The 15,530-nt window shown below is 51.9% G+C and overlaps 4 protein-coding genes across 4 annotated transcripts; 3 read left to right on the forward strand and 1 right to left on the reverse strand.

Moving 5' to 3' along the window:
• Window positions 1-501: 501 nt before the first annotated feature.
• Window positions 502-2,168, forward strand: NEUTE1DRAFT_116421 (C-4 methylsterol oxidase, variant; the record flags this gene model as incomplete). Its single annotated transcript, XM_009851119.1, has 5 exons — window positions 502-674; window positions 738-843; window positions 919-1,062; window positions 1,124-1,819; window positions 2,022-2,168. 4 exons carry the CDS (start codon window positions 658-660, stop codon window positions 1,775-1,777), a joined length of 921 nt encoding a protein of 306 aa, XP_009849421.1.
• Window positions 2,169-4,594: 2,426 nt separating this feature from the next.
• NEUTE1DRAFT_99338 (uncharacterized protein) lies at window positions 4,595-6,052 on the forward strand (the record flags this gene model as incomplete). The annotated part of the gene is made up of 3 exons (XM_009851120.1): window positions 4,595-4,824; window positions 4,895-5,827; window positions 5,893-6,052. 3 exons carry the CDS (start codon window positions 4,595-4,597, stop codon window positions 6,050-6,052), a joined length of 1,323 nt encoding a protein of 440 aa, XP_009849422.1.
• A 2,801-nt stretch (window positions 6,053-8,853) lies between these two features.
• NEUTE1DRAFT_121024 (uncharacterized protein) lies at window positions 8,854-10,001 on the forward strand (the record flags this gene model as incomplete). The annotated part of the gene is made up of 2 exons (XM_009851121.1): window positions 8,854-9,086; window positions 9,290-10,001. 2 exons carry the CDS (start codon window positions 8,907-8,909, stop codon window positions 9,815-9,817), a joined length of 708 nt encoding a protein of 235 aa, XP_009849423.1.
• Window positions 10,002-11,275: 1,274 nt separating this feature from the next.
• NEUTE1DRAFT_128614 (uncharacterized protein) lies at window positions 11,276-14,126 on the reverse strand (the record flags this gene model as incomplete). Its single annotated transcript, XM_009851122.1, has 1 exon — window positions 11,276-14,126. One exon carries the CDS (start codon window positions 14,124-14,126, stop codon window positions 11,571-11,573), a length of 2,556 nt encoding a protein of 851 aa, XP_009849424.1.
• Window positions 14,127-15,530: the final 1,404 nt, after the last annotated feature.

Here is a 15,530-nt window from a genome sequence, read left to right on the forward strand (position 1 = left end):
ACACAGTACATAGAATAGTGTACAGGTATGAAAAAGTTATGCTTGGTCGAGATCAATACCACACACATGCCGCAGTATCTCCGCGTAGATCACTTCAACTTCCATTCCTTATCTGATGGAATTTCGCCCTCAGCTTCCCACCCCGCGGTGACGTGGTCAGTGCCTGTCACCCAATGAACTCAAAAGATAGGAGCCCAAGGAGGAACAATGGCACATCTCAATGCACGGCAAAGCATGGTGTTGGGATTCCATTGCTTGGCGGGCTCTCTGTTTCATTGAGCACTCGCTGAGAGTCGTCGTCCGATCATTCGAACTTGGTGAAACAACATCCAAGAGTGGGTCCGGAAGGCGGAAACAACAACTTCGCAGTGGGCCGATTCTGGGGTCATTCCCGTCATTGGTCAATCCAACACGTCTCTCAGGGGCTCCCGCCAAAGGACACCAAAGGCAAAAGGACAATAAAAAATCCAGCAAACCCCTAAACTTGTCAGTCGCCTTTCCCTAGCATCCCACTTGCTCTTGGACGCGGTCGACTGTTTCTTTTTCTTGCCCCGGTTTCCTCCACGCGCATATCTTCTTTCCTCGCTGCAGGTCCCTCATCGCGTTCCAACACCCAGCAACACCTAATTGGAGCCGCCTCTTCTCTATCCGCCCACCATGGCTTCGGCAGTCCTGTACGTTCTTGTTTACCATCGCGCGCCTGGATCAAAAGCTGACTCGTATCGTCCATCATCTAGTAATGCGACCGTCGTTGGCCTGAGCTCGACAGACACATACTTCACCGTCTTGGAGGAGGTTTCCAAGTACAATGTTCAGCTGAGCTACCCCGAGAAGCTCTGGGCGGTACGCGGCCCCTGCAACCCAACCCCGAAACGCCGGGACGAGACACGAACAAGGATAGCTAACGTTGGACGATAGGCGTGGTATCTGTGGATGCAGAACGACGTTCTCGCGACCGGTCTCATGAGCTTCTTTATGCACGAGATCGTCTACTTCGGCAGGTCGCTCCCGTGGATGATCATCGATGCCCTCCCCATGTTCAACAAGTACAAGCTGCAAAAAGTTAGTGCCCAACAAAGCATAACCCGAGACTCAAAGGCAAAAGAAACTAACCACCACATAGGAAAAACGCCCCACCTGGAGGGAACAGTTCGAGTGCGCCGGTCTCGTTCTCCTCAGCCACTGCACCGTTGAACTCCCTCAGATCTGGCTCTTCCACCCCATCGCCACTTACTTCGGTCTCGACTATGGCGTGCCCTTCCCTCCCCTTTGGAAGATGGCCCTTCACATCTGCATCTTCTTCGTCATGGAGGATGCCTGGCACTATTGGAACCACCGTGCGCTTCACTACGGCCCTCTCTACAAGGCCATCCACAAGATTCACCACACGTACAGCGCGCCCTTTGGTCTCACCGCCGAGTACGCCTCCCCCATTGAGGTTATGCTCCTCGGTATTGGTACTGTAGGATCCCCCATCCTCTGGGTTTCCATCACCAAGGACCTCCATCTCGCCACCATGTATGTCTGGATTGTCCTCCGTCTCTTCCAGGCCATCGACGCCCATTCCGGCTACGACTTCCCCTTCAGCTTGCGCCACTTCCTCCCCTTCTGGTGCGGTGCCGAGCACCACGATGTCCACCACGAGCGCTTCATCGGCAACTATGCCTCCAGCTTCCGCTGGTGGGATTACTGCCTCGACACCGAGGCCGGTGAGGAAGCTGCCAAGGCTCGCCGTGCCAAGAAGCTTGCGGCCATCAAGGCTAAGAAGGCCCAGTAAATGGGTGGAGTTTATGGATCCGCTGTTATGATACCGTCCACGGTATTCGTACTGTTGTCTTCCAAGGTCTTCTATTCGACCTCACTAATTTTGGACAACGCATCACCAAACAACGGGGAAGAAGGAAGGGAAGAACCACCTAACGATGGGAATTGGTCCATGAGACAAATCAAGCAAATAAGGAGCCAATAAAGGGTAGAAACGGGTTGGTTCATTTCGTTTGAAAGACAAGAAGGGAGGCACGGTTTCCGTCAAACACAGACCGACCGATGCACACCTCCACACAAAAAAGGCGTTTGGAAGGGGAAGAGAGTTGCGTTGCACCTCTGTTGCCGTACGCGCGCGGTGGTGCAGTTGGGGAGGGAGGCTTTTTCCTTCTCGCTTCTATTAATTCTTGTACATAGCTGATTCCTTCTTTCGGCGTCCTCCTCGGCAAAGCACCACCCCGTGCCCAGCCCTCTACCCCTTCCATACAAAGCCCTTTTAATAATCTAGTAATGAAAGGATCATGAAAGTAAAATACATAACCTAGATACACTTACATACACCCTTGATCACTCCTGAGTGAAGCTTCTGTCATTTACTTCACTTCTTAAGGTGCTTGGGCGTGCAGCAATTCCCAGAAGAAGCCACGGCCCTGTCGGTCAAGTTGGGCATGGCGCAGCTGGCGCCAGCTTCCGGCTCAGTCTCGCCAAAGTCTTTGGCCAAGGAGTCGCAGATAGTGGCTAGCTCGATGTCCATGGATGAGAGACCCTTGGGGGCGTGGGTCGTCCAGCGAATGAAGGTTGTGTTGAAGACCTAGGTATGAACGGTGAGATTAAGAGAGGAAGATAGGAGAGAGAGGACGGGAGAGAATATGTGGCAAAAGAGAGCATGTAGAGGAGAGAGAGGAAATGTGTCTTACATTGGACCATTCGGGATGGTGGTTCTTGAGCTTGCATTGCAGGGAGACGGCGGTCATAAAGTCCTGATGGGGAGCCGTCGAGATTAGAATCTTGGATATAACTCGGAATTTTCTGAGTCTCTGGGTGTGTAACACAGTCGTGCATGCCCCATGAGACACGCTCGGTATTTTGTAGCCACGCAAATCGTGAGTAATAATGGGGATGGAGCTATGTCCAACAAGGAGAAATCGAAGAAGAGCAAGCATATATGGGGAGAGGGGTACATAGTAAAGATAAAGCGAGAGCCCGAATCTCAAAACCCATCAAAGAGTCCAAATCGGACGAGAATAAGCACTTCAGCCAGATAGTAGAGAGATAGGTATATCAGATACCTTTCCCGTCATAACTGGCTGGCTGGCGTCGCAGCTCGGTTTCTTTCTCTCATTTGTCCGTTCGGATTTTCCTTCGTCATCAACACCACCTGTGCATGTATGTGATTTGACCATCCAAATCCGAAGCAAATCCCGAAAAAAGCGATGATACAAATACAGGTCGGTAGGTGATTTTGAAGAAAGGAGGATAGACAAGCAGCCATAAAAACAAAAAAGGTACCATAAACACTCAACTCTTTCTTCACAACCACCCAAACGAAGAAAGTCATTTCACTCAACAAAAAGTAAAGTAGAACAAGACATACCCAAGTCTTGGCAAAGGTCTTGAACTTGAAAGTCCTCTTGATAGCGAGACCCTGCTGTGTAAGCGTCCACCTACCACCACCACCACCGGTGGACAAAAGCTTCTCAAGTGCCGGACCCAGAACCGCTGGGTCGGAACCCTCAGAGAATTGCGGCTTCGTTTCCGAAGGCGAAGACGACATGTTGCGATATTGTTGTTGTTGTTGCAGTGACGGGCTGCGCTGTTTTTGTTGTTGCGTTTGCTTACGATGATAATGCGTGGTGGTGATGGTGGCGGATTTTGGTGTTGTTGTTGTTGATCGTTTGGAGGTTTGGATGAAGATGGAGAACTTCCTAGTCAAAGAAGTGTTCTCGGCGGGTGTACGGTAGTTGGGGTACAATTTGGTAAAAAGAGTCCGCGATTTTGTTGTTGGAGCGAGGGTGAGGGACATGTTGATTATTTTCCTAGGAAAAGAAAGCTTGGATCAAAAGAATGGACTTGGAGGGTCGAAGGTGATGAGGTATTGCTGTGCTGTGTTGTACGTACCACGAAGGGTGGTGTGGTGGTGGAAGGTGAGAATGAGGTATAAGAAAAGGTGAGGTCAAGGTGAACATTGATGGGCACGTTCCTCACCGTGAGGGGTTCGTGCACTGTCCAGGTACATAGCCGGTTACTAAGGTCAATCGTGTGCCACGGAATGGGTAGCGAGGAGTGATGACAAGTTCTCGCTTTTACACTTCGCTCGTTTATTCATCAACTATCCCGTAGCACAGTAGATTAATGAAAGTTGTGACCGTCATGTTCTTAGGAACAATGTTAAACCATAGAGAACGCAAGTAAATGTCATTCACAACTCCGTACAGCGACCCTAGGCTGTTAGTTGCTTACACATACATACCAAAGCAGTCGCGTCGTCCGAGGCCAATGTTGATGACTTCTGTCGTAGCCAACCACTTAGGCCTGCGTATTTGGGTTACTTTTGCAGGGATTAACGAAGCCACAGTGGACGACGATAACGTTGACAGTCAACACCTTGCCGTCTTAGGCAGGTTCTTCACAATCTATAACCATGTTCGCATGATATAAGAGGGAAGAGTCGCCAGCTTGGTGTGCCTGCCAGTGAAACCAGGGCCAACTCTTGGAGGTTCCCAAAACATCTCACGATACAACAGCGAACGCTCGCAGACATACGGTCGAGTGCTAGAGACTGTTCAACAACTGATACCTTTTCAAAACGCCACGATATCTACAGGTCAATATGCAAATTGAAGTAACTCTTCACAACGACGCCATCAACAAAAACTCTGTCGATGATAAAGCTTCCTACTATGGAATCCTCGCCGATGTTTTGATTCCCGGCCGTGGTGAGCCTCTGAAGAACGGGGCATTGGTGGTGAAAGACTCGGTTATTGAGTGGGTTGGGCCAAGCAACGACATACCCTCAGAATATTCGTCAATTCGTTTCTCGCGGGTGCCGGTGCTTATGCCGTGAGTGAACTTTTTTCTTTCAGCCTTGTCAACTTGTCAAGCCATTTAGCAACTGCTAACGACAAGACAGAGGCATGTGGGATGTACACACACATTTCGAGGGTGTCGGCGTCGCAATGGGCATCAGAGATAGCATGAAGCCTTTCTTACCCGGGACAGCCACGCTCATTGGGGCAGTGATTGTCGACGACATGCGCCGAACGCTCATGGCGGGGTTCACCTCGATCCGCGAGCTCGGCGGCTATGCTGGGGATGTTGCACCCGCTATTGACATGGGCGCCATTGTCGGCCCTCACGTGTACGCGGCCATAAGCATACTTAGCATCACGAGCGGCCATGGAGATATTCAGGATGCGCCCCTCCGGACCGTTTTGGATGCTTGCGCTAATGGCTCATCATCGTCCTTCGTTTGTGACGGCGTGGACGGCTGTATCAAAGCTGTGCGGCAGCAGATCCGACGAGGCGCCAAGGTGATCAAGGTCTGCTCGACGGGCGGCGTGCTTTCGCTGAATGACCAGCCCGAGGACACGCAGTTCAGCCCGGAGGAGTTGCGAGCCATTGTGCAGGAAGCCAAGCGGAGCAGCCGAGTAGTAGCCGCTCATGCCCACGGAAAGCCCGGTATCATGGCGGCTCTGGAGGCGGGAGTTAAGAGCATCGAACATGGCTCGTACCTGGACGAGGAGGTTGCCGCCAAGATGAAAGAGAAGGATGCCATTCTGGTCCCTACACGCCACATCGTCGAGGGCATAACTGCTGGTAATGACGACCTCGATCCACGGCAAAGAGCGAAGCTGGAGCGAACCGTGCAGCTGTCGAGAGACAGCATCAAACTGGCTAACCGGATGGGGGTCAAGATTGCCCTGGGGACAGACACTTTTAGCAGCGACAGGAATCATGCGGTAGCCCACGGGAAAAACGCCATGGAACTTCGCTACGCCATTGAGGCTGGGATGACTCCTCTTCAGGCCATAGAGATGGCAACCGCTACTCCTCCTGAAACCTTGTGAGTGTTGGATATCGTCGATGCTGTTATGTAGCTGTGGCTGACAATGGTCCGTCACTTTCCAGGGGTCCTCAGGCTCGAAAGTCGGGCCAGCTCAAGGCTGGTTATGACGCCGACTTGATCGCCATCTCGTCTAACCCGCTTGAAGACATTGAGATTTTGATAGATCCGGATAACATCACCCACGTGTGGAAGGGAGGCGTGTTGTTCAAGTCCCCTCGATAATTATGTACCGAGTCAAGATGCATCAGTTGGATAGACTTTGGGAAATTGATATCACGCACGTGAAGGGTTGAATGTTGGGAGCGCGTTGTTGATGGGATGGAACCAACTCCGAAGCTCGAGAAGAAGTCCACGAGGTGACATCGTGCAAGTAGCGCTACCATCGATCAGCGCACTTGCAGTGCTTGGGTGCTTGCAGTGGAGACAGAAATGCGGGGCTGACCAAGGCTTCTCACGTGATCTGAGCTTTCACCTCAAAGGTTTCCGAGTAGAGGTATACATAGTATTTTTAAGTCCAAATTGTTTGCAAACCAATGCTGTACCAGAGATCACCTCATGCCGCCGACAAGTTTGACAGTATAATTTCCAAATCTGACGAGCCACAAACTGGGTGACTGCGGATTACTTGCGAACAGTAGTGCGGGACAATAACTATCGGTTCGGATTTCTGCACTCGTCCAAATTCCGAAGCCGTCCGTGTCCGTCACTTCAGTTGAGCTGCCGCATTTGTCACCACATTGCTGACAAAGCATTCGGCCGACGACCCGCGGCCGCGACAAAGGAAGAGAGCACTGTTCGCTGCAAGGTCCCGTCCAGTGCAGTCGCCATTGCCTTGACTGGGAGCAACTTGAACTTCTCAAACCAAGAACGACAAGCTTGAACGTAACTTTCAGGGTCAGTCCTGCAGTGGGTTTGTGTGAATGGGAATCTGCAGTGACTTCGAGGTTTGAGCAAAGCCAAAACTTTTTACCGAAACACTCCAGTCGGCAATCAGTTGTCACCCAGGCAGTCCCATTGCAACTCCCTTGTCGACCGTCCATCTCCGCCCACTTTTCCCACTTCCTCTGGATCCGATTACATACATACTCCAACCATACTATACTATTCCATCTTTCCTCGGCCGCTTTGCTGAGTCAACTTACACATCCAAGTTGCTTCCAACAGCCACACCACATCGCACCACAGCAGCTCCACGCCTCCAGCTTTGAGCCTCGCTCCCATCCACCCTCCCTTGCGACGCTATTCAGAGGGCGCCGTTGCGTGTTACCGCACCATCATCCACTCAGCAGACAAGCTGGTCGAGATCTCCGGAAACCCTCACAGCACTTTACTGGGCACCTTTTCTCACACGGGACAGATTTCTCATCACTTGCTGAACTGGGCCCGATAATCGCTTCAACAATTGGTTCAACTATCTCAAACCTCGGCGCCACTTTTGATCCTACCACTTGACCTGACCCCGTCATCTTGAGGGTGTTTTCTGCATCAATCCCCATAAGGCCATCATCACAATCTGCACAAACCGTAGAGGTAAAAGCCCGCACCAGGTTGGTTTGATACATTGCTGACATCCAGCCCCGGCTTCTCAGAAAGTGTCCTGCGGTTACACCAAGTACCTAGCACAAAGGCACAAGATATCTGCCCACCTGTACCGCAGTCTATAGTCCCCGGTCTGCGGAGCGGGCCTGCTGTACCACTTGCGGACCTAATAGTTCTGGTAAGCGTTACAGTCACATAGAGAAGCATGTCGACAAACCTCGAAATGGGTGAGTGCTTTCCCATCATCTGTTAGGTTTCCAGCCCCTGCCCTATCGTCCAAGCCGTCATATATTATTTTCCATGCCGATCAAGGCCACGAGTCGAGTTTTGGATACCCGACAACATGCAAGTGCTTACAACACTTCTCACTCTCGGGTGGGGTACTTTGCCATGTTCCCAGATTTGAAGAAGGCTTGTTTCTCTCTCTTGAGATACTATCTAAAGGTTCTCGGAAGCACCTCAGCTGCACGGCAGACAATCGTGGTTTTGGTTCAATCATGTTGCGGCCAAATCGAGGATTGTCAGCACATCCGGTCCTTAAGCAAGGGTCGCTCCGAGCCCCGTCTTCCTCATCCCCGTCCTATCTCATGTTACTGTTCGAGTATTGGAAGTGTTTCTAGGCGTTATACGCCTCCTGGACATAAACCCTTCCTTCACCTTGGCTCTCGTTCTTTCACTGCCCATCAATCCTCTACTATTCTTTTACGCATAAAGCTGGAGTTCTTGGTCTCTGTAAGGGCCTGAGAATGCGAGACCAGTGGTCTTGCATCCCACCTGATTTACGTAACTCACCCTGACGAGGTTCGTGATCTTGTCACTACCCCTATCACTTACATGCACCTCTCCTTCACGCTCGCGGCCATCTACATGCGCTTCGACCACTCATCCCACGTATCAACCAAAATCAAGCCAACATCAACAAGACCGGCTAGTTGGGTTATGTTCGGCTGGAGGTTGTAGATACATCTAATCTCTGCCTGCCAGCCGTCGCGGCCGCTTCCATACACATTTAAAACCCATGCGCTCTCTCTTTCCCTTCCAATTTGAAGCTCAACCAAGCTCCTATCTGTCACTGCACCCACGATATTGGCCTTGTCGTCTCCAGGAGCCAACAACACACTGTTTGACTACCTTGACACAATTACTTCAATCGTTCACTCCTGCATCACACGCTATTCTTTTCACGATGTCCTTTATCTTCTTCAAGACCATCCCGACCCAACCCTAAGCCACTGCTTGGGATATACTGACACCATCTATCCATCCAGAGCCGAGGGCTCGCGATTCACCGGTTGAGCCTGTTCTAGCAAATAACCACACCGACCAAGCCGCCTACCAAATCGCAGCTTACCCAAATCACCCAACTTCGCCTTGTGGCGGACAAGGAGGAAGTCGGACCTCGCCCATAGCAGCAGCACCACCAACTCTGCCCCATGGATACAATCATCCACCAACTGGCCCACACGAAGCACATTTGCACCCGGAATTACGAACTCACGAGTCAGGCCCCACAAACGGATATCAACCAGTGCCCGGAATGATGCCTGTTGGCGTCCCTCCCCAACCCGAGCAACAAGGTGCCATGCCTGCCCCCAGTACGCCTGTTGGTGTATCACAAATGGGAATCGTGAGTCCGGGCGATAGCGCTGGTGATGGTAGGAAGTCCAAACGAGAACTGTCACAGTCGAAGCGCGCTGCCCAAAACCGCGCCGCACAGGTCAGTAGTCCCCGATCCCTTGCGTTCTGGAAGATTGGTAAGCTTAGTTGTATGACCGATGCCGCAATCGCATCATCGGCCTGCATCTGGATTAGTCGCAATGGCGTGACGAAGGCCAACATGCAATACTGCAATACTGCTAGCAGTCGTTCAGCTGCGACAACTTTCCAATGTATCGAGCTAATCATGGGCTACTACTACAGAGAGCATTTCGTCAACGAAAAGAAGGTTACATCAAGAAGTTGGAGCAACAAGTCAGAGATTACAGCGAGATGGAAATGAGCTTCAAGGCCCTGCAGAACGAAAACTTCGCGTTAAGGGACTACATTCTTCACCTGCAAAATCGACTCATTGACGTCCAGGGTGACTACCCACAACCTCCTCCGAACATCAGCCTAGCAACCCCCCACACTCAGCAACTTCAGCAACAGCAACCGCCTCCACCACCCTCCGTACCTCACGGCATTGCGCCTGATCCAGTCCAAGCTGTACAGCAGGTTCCTCCCGCTACCAGTGCTCCGTCGGCATCCTTGGAGGAAGCCGCGCAAGCCGTAGCCGGCCTGAGCCGAAGTGACCACCACATGGGTGGAACTTCCCGGGATCCCTATAATACGGCGGCATCTCGCACAGATGAGGACGCGAGGACGGCGGAGGTGATTCAGAGGCAATTGCAGGCGGATAACAACTCAGGCATGCCGGATGGCCTCCCACTTCAGCAAGCAGCTATATAGGAAAATGCTGGCACAACAGATTAAATGGTGGAAAGTATGGGTCTGCAAACCAGTGTCGATGGCCAATCTGTTGTCGAGCTGTGGTTCGGCGTTCTTATACCGTCTATTCTTTGGACTTTGGTTCTTGGCTTTGTCACTTCACCATGGCGTTGCGGGTTGATCTCTATAATTCGAAGTCGTTACCTTTCACCTTTGGATTAACTTGGTGATTTTTTTGGTGCAGAGTGATCCTTGTGTCTAACCGATAGGAAACACGAGGCAAATGTCACCATGTAGAAGTTCGGGCGTTGTGTGTTGGCGTGTGTGTTTTTGCGTGTGTATAAGCTTCTAAAATCACGTTTGAATGACGAAGGAAGACCACGTAGGAGTATAAACACCTTCATCTGGGCGCATTAAGAATAAGTCTTGATTAACAGGGGTACTGGGAATAGATAAGAATAAATATCAGAACCAAAGGAACCCAGCCGTGCCCTTTCTCTGTCATATCGTGCTTCCAAACATATATTTCAACGGCCACAAAAACATGACTTTGGTGCTTCTCATGACGCCACAGGATATGTACCAGTGTTTCCGCTCCATCACGATATTCATATGGACACTCCTTGTTAATATTCTGCATTCTTCGCTACATCCAGTCTAGGTAGACAGGCGTGCAAGTCGTTTTGTCATCTGCACAAAAAGGGAAGGACGGAACGTGTCGGGGAAGGGCATTCACCTACTGTACCTGCCTGACGGCCCTTATCAAGTTGGAAGGAAGGTCCCGCCTCGGAGGAAGGACTTGGTGTATTTATGGAGAAGGCAATACCCGGGTGCAGGAAAAATACTATTGCCAACCAGAAAAGGAAGCAATGAATGATTCACTTACGGAAGCAGGCCAGCAATGGCCGAAAGAGGATGCCGGGTTTGAAGCAAGGAGATGAACGAGGAATGGGTATGTAGTAATCATTGGCTTCCAAGTTTCTCGACTCTCTTTTGTTTTGGCTCGTAGGCAAATCTCTTGGGGCATGTAATAACGATTTTAAAACAAAGACAATTGGAAGGAAATCGAAAAACCGACCAGGTAGGTGACTGGATATCAATGCAAAAGATTCATGTAAAGGAAACATTATCAATATATTTCGTAGGATACATACACTAGGTATTAAGGTAAAGTCGTACCAGACAACTTTTTCTTCCTTTCCTGCCCACTTGCAAGATATAGAAAGCACTCCGCCTGGCCCTGGCCTGCCCTGTCCTCTCTTCCAGCGCTACTCCGTCATGCAAAATAAATACAAAAGAGAAGTTCTAAGTGGTGTATGATGTACTGTTTTTCCAGAATCAAAAGTAAAACAACTAATATCGCTTCTTTAGCCACGTCAACCTCCTTTGCTCGTAATGCAAACCCTGAACAACCTTTTGAAAGATCCGTGATAGATCACGGAAAAAGGACTCAGAGAACTAACCAGCGGCCGCCACTGCAGCCCCGTCGTCAGACTAAACACTGACATATCTCGCTTCAGCCGTTTCCGGCATCATGAGTTGTTCCCGGCTACGACCGCGGCCTTCGGCTTCACTCCCACCCCCACCTTCACACCATTATCGTCCCTAACGCTGTCGGGGAATTACTCAAATCCGCTACATCTCTCGTCACAATTTTCACCCTCTCACTCTTCCTATACCTAGCCAACACCTCCTTGAGCAACCCACTCCCCGCAGTCCCCGGAGTGACAGCCCCATAAGTAGAACGCGCCAAGCAAGGACTGTTGATAAAGAGTTATGCCGGTGGCGGCGCCACCAACACCGGCGTAGCCTGCTTCGTCTCCGCCACACTGTCTAGGTCATGTGTCGTCGTCGTCAGCTTTGGTGCCGCCCCCGGCCCTCGCGCCTTGAGCGTTCCCGCGCGCGTGATGGTGATTTGGTTGGCTTTCACAGAGCGCGAGCGCTGCAGGGAACCGGCGCTGACGGAGGCGCTGCGGGCAAGGGGGGTCGGAGGTGGTCTTCCCGATCGTGACTGGGTGGGGGGCTGCGAGGGGGAGCGTCGTAGTTGCTGTCCAGATGGCGGAGGAGAAGATGGTAGTGTAGACGATGCACACGATACAACCCGTTTCGGTCGGGCGCCGGCGCGGCGGGAGATGCTGATGGTGCGGGCGACGGAGATCTCGACGGCGGCTTTGACAATGGGATTGGCTTCTTCGGCTTCTTCCTCGGCGGCTGCGGCGAGGTCGACGGAGGGGGAGAGAGTGTGGCCTTTGTGACCAGGTAAGAGGGGGGAAGAGGCTGTGGGAAGGGACGGGCTTTCGGGGCTAAGGATTGGAGGTGAAGTCGTTTCTGGCATGGACGACTGCGGCGGCGGTGAAGTGGGTGAGCGTGTTGACAGGACTGAAACCACTTCCCGCGGTTCGGGTGGCTGGTAGACGGTTGGTTTGAGAAGGAAGGGGCTGGCGATTTTCGGCTCGTTCGACTGGCGACTACTCGAGACGTCTAGAAATTGTGCTGGTGGGCTCTTAGGGGTATCGAGCATGAGGGTGGAATCTCCGGGCGCGAAATGGGAGTCTTTGCGTGGGGGGAAAGCCTGTTCCGATTTGGACTGATGCTGTTGCTGTTCTTCCCAAACTTCCGGTTTTCTGGGGGTGGCAGAGGTGTTTTCGTCACCAGGAAGATACTCTGATTTGCCCTTCTGCTGCGGTTGAGATTCTTGGTAAGAATGTTGCGGTTGCTGCTGCTGCGCTTCCAGGAACCTCTGCTTGTGATCGGCACGTTCCTGCTCTTTTATTGTCCGCGGCGAGATTATCGGCACTCCCTTTTTCTCCCTACGAGGGGGAGGAGCATCCAATGGCTGCAAGTAGTCAGAAAAACCATCTACCGTTGGTGACGGAATAACGGCTGGCGACGAGTGTGCACGTGATCGAGGACTTGGGGGAACAGCAAGTTGTTGACGGCCTGGTAATGGTGGTAAAGTTGAAAAAGATGGTGATCGTGTCGGCTGGGGCGAGCTTGCCCTACGGAACTGTTTTACCTCCTCTTCGCGTTGAGCCACGGCCCTGTCGTTGACGGACTTGAGCTTTTCGAGCGTAGCCTGACGCCTCTCCAGGAGTGTCATTTTGCTGTTTCTTTTTTGCTGTTGCGGGTTCAAGACTCCACTAAACATGACGCTGTATCGATCCAATGTGATACTCGGAATCTCCACGTCAAGTCGTAAGGGAGCACTAGTCTCCGAGTTGGGCGCAATACTCCGTGATCGGTCATTCCAAGAACTTACTGGAGGCACCGGCGGTGGTGGTGGCTGCCTCCGCTGCCGTGGCTCGACAGGCACAGTAGTTGTTGGGAGATCTGTATTCGACCTAACGAGTAGTGGGACATGCTTTTGTCCCTTTTTCCCACTGATCGCGTGGTTCCTCGGTGGGACGGCACTGCCAGCAGCTTCCCGTCCACTGCTTGTTGACGACAGAGAAACCGCAGAACTGTTTGCAGAAATGAGGTCGGCAGCCTTTGCTGTATTTGACTGCTTTCCCCTCCCGAACAGGGCTCCGAATATTCTTTGTCTCGTCGTCTTTCGTCTCTGAAGAGGGGGTGCTGGAGGCGCTGTCTGAAGCACCATTTGCGGCGCTGCTGCTGGCGGTGGCGGTGGTGGTGAAGGAGTCCTTCGAGGTGGTGTGATGCTTTGTGGTTGCCATGAGCTGGGTTGAATTAAGGAGGTTTGCGAAGGGCTTCCCAGAGCCATTCCGATCGGAACCTCCATTGAGGTCATGAAGGATTCGTGGCCAGTCATAGGGGCTGGAGCTAGAAACGAAGTCATACTGGATGCTGCTGCTTGATCCGGACTCGCCTCTGGCGTTGGCAGGTTTCCACCTCTGATATCCATCACGTATGGTTGCATGCGTAAGGGATTCAGCCTTTCAGTCCCCCTCCACCCATCCACAGTGAGTAGCATGTCGTCCCTCGACTTGCGTTTCTCACTAATTGACCTCGAACTTGCTGACCTGAAGGATCCAGGTCCAGCCGAAGTGCTTGGTCGATGCGGCATGACGGCTATGGCAGCGGCGACAACGTCGGGAGTGAGAACCTGGCGAGACAGACGACGGACGAGATAGGGTTTCCATCTGCCAGGAAAGGAGAAGTGGCAGACATTGCGGTTTTGAGTAGGACGGCCACGTCCAGTTGCGTTGCGTAGGGCAGAACCTGACACAAAACCTGGTCCTGGGATGAAGGAGGCCCATGGGTCATGGCCGTGCACAATAATACCCTCGTTGTTGACTCCTGGATGGAGCCCACGATGTCGGCCAAAACCCTGGGGGAGGTCGATTGGTCTGGGCCGCTTAGCCCCTTTCATCGTGGTGCCCGCTGTCGTCATGCCTTTGGCAGTGGGCTCCAGGCCTTGCGTCCGCCGCTAATATCGCTAGGTGCCCTGGCTCAACCACGGATGTCCACCGATGGTACCTGGATAGGCCGGGTAGGACCCTGAAATGTTTGTTTCGAATTATCGTCTGGGAATCGTAGCAATCACCGAAGGCGAAATGGCGGAGCGAATTGAGAAGGAGGAATCACCTCACCGGCATTTGAGCTAAAGAAGGACGCTGCCGACCCAAAGAGAAGAAGGATTTAAAGGAGCCATCCTGGTCACAATATCCAGGATGGGTGAATGCCAAAGGTAGTGGCGCGCTTAACAAAGCTATATTGATGAGGATATAAAGGAGACAATTACCTAGAGCCTCGGATGACTTTGTTGTGTTAGCAAGCCTTTAACGCCAGCCCAAAAGCCATCCGAGGATCGCATGAAAGCTCGTTGGCAGGCTTTGATCGAGCGCAAGCATTCCCGTGTTCTGGAAGGCCATTGTCCAACCAAGATGGCCGAGGCCCTTGATGCTTTTCCCAGTGAGGTTGATCACCGCCAGGGATATGGCTCAATATTGCCCAAATCATGAAGATGAATTCTTGGAAGGAATCTGGGGTTGATGATAGAGGAAAGAAAACTGACGAGCAGGTGGAGAGTTGTCGAGGCTTCCCTTGTCCAGCATTGGACAATCTGGAACAATAAGTATGTGTGTTACAATGCAAGGGGCGCGACAGATCCACTTCCAGGGCTATCCTAGCATGGCCTTCTTCGGCTGCTTCCCGGCTTGGGCGTGTCTCATGTTGATGACTCCCACCGTGTACACTACTCCAACGATGGTTCGGACTCGGGAACGGGGAGAGATGCGCCATGATCGGGATCCTGGTCTCCATAAAGGATATGAGGCTGCCCCAAAGAGGATTGGGGCACGCCGAAACCAATCCCAGGAGTTGCCTCGATAGACCATGCTGGATCATGTCTAAGTCGATATTGCAAAGGATGTGTAGCCATTATTAGCCTATGCTGTGTTTGGAGTTAGCGGACAAAGAGGGAGGCGTCGTTCGATCTGTGAACGAGACCCTAGCATCAAACAACCGCAACAATGCCACGACATGTCGTTGGTTTCGCCGCATCTTGCTATTTGCTGACTTGACGCCGCCGTGGATGTCGAGATTGTGAACCGTATCAAACGATGCCTCGTGCAGATGTGGAGATGACGATGAGATCCCGTCCGTCCTAGCAAACTCGCAAGCTTATCAAGGGGGGCTTCATTGTGCTGAGAGCATCGGATTTGGGTGATGACTGCCTTGTCCTTGGTAATGACTGTCGAAGTAGTACGAAGTATGCGGTGTATCTTACATGTGTACGTCTTTTACGATGTTGTCAGAACCAGGCTTTAGATTC

Source organism: Neurospora tetrasperma (assembly GCF_000213175.1).
Source record: "Neurospora tetrasperma FGSC 2508 unplaced genomic scaffold NEUTE1scaffold_2, whole genome shotgun sequence".
Lineage (NCBI taxonomy): Eukaryota > Fungi > Ascomycota > Sordariomycetes > Sordariales > Sordariaceae > Neurospora > Neurospora tetrasperma.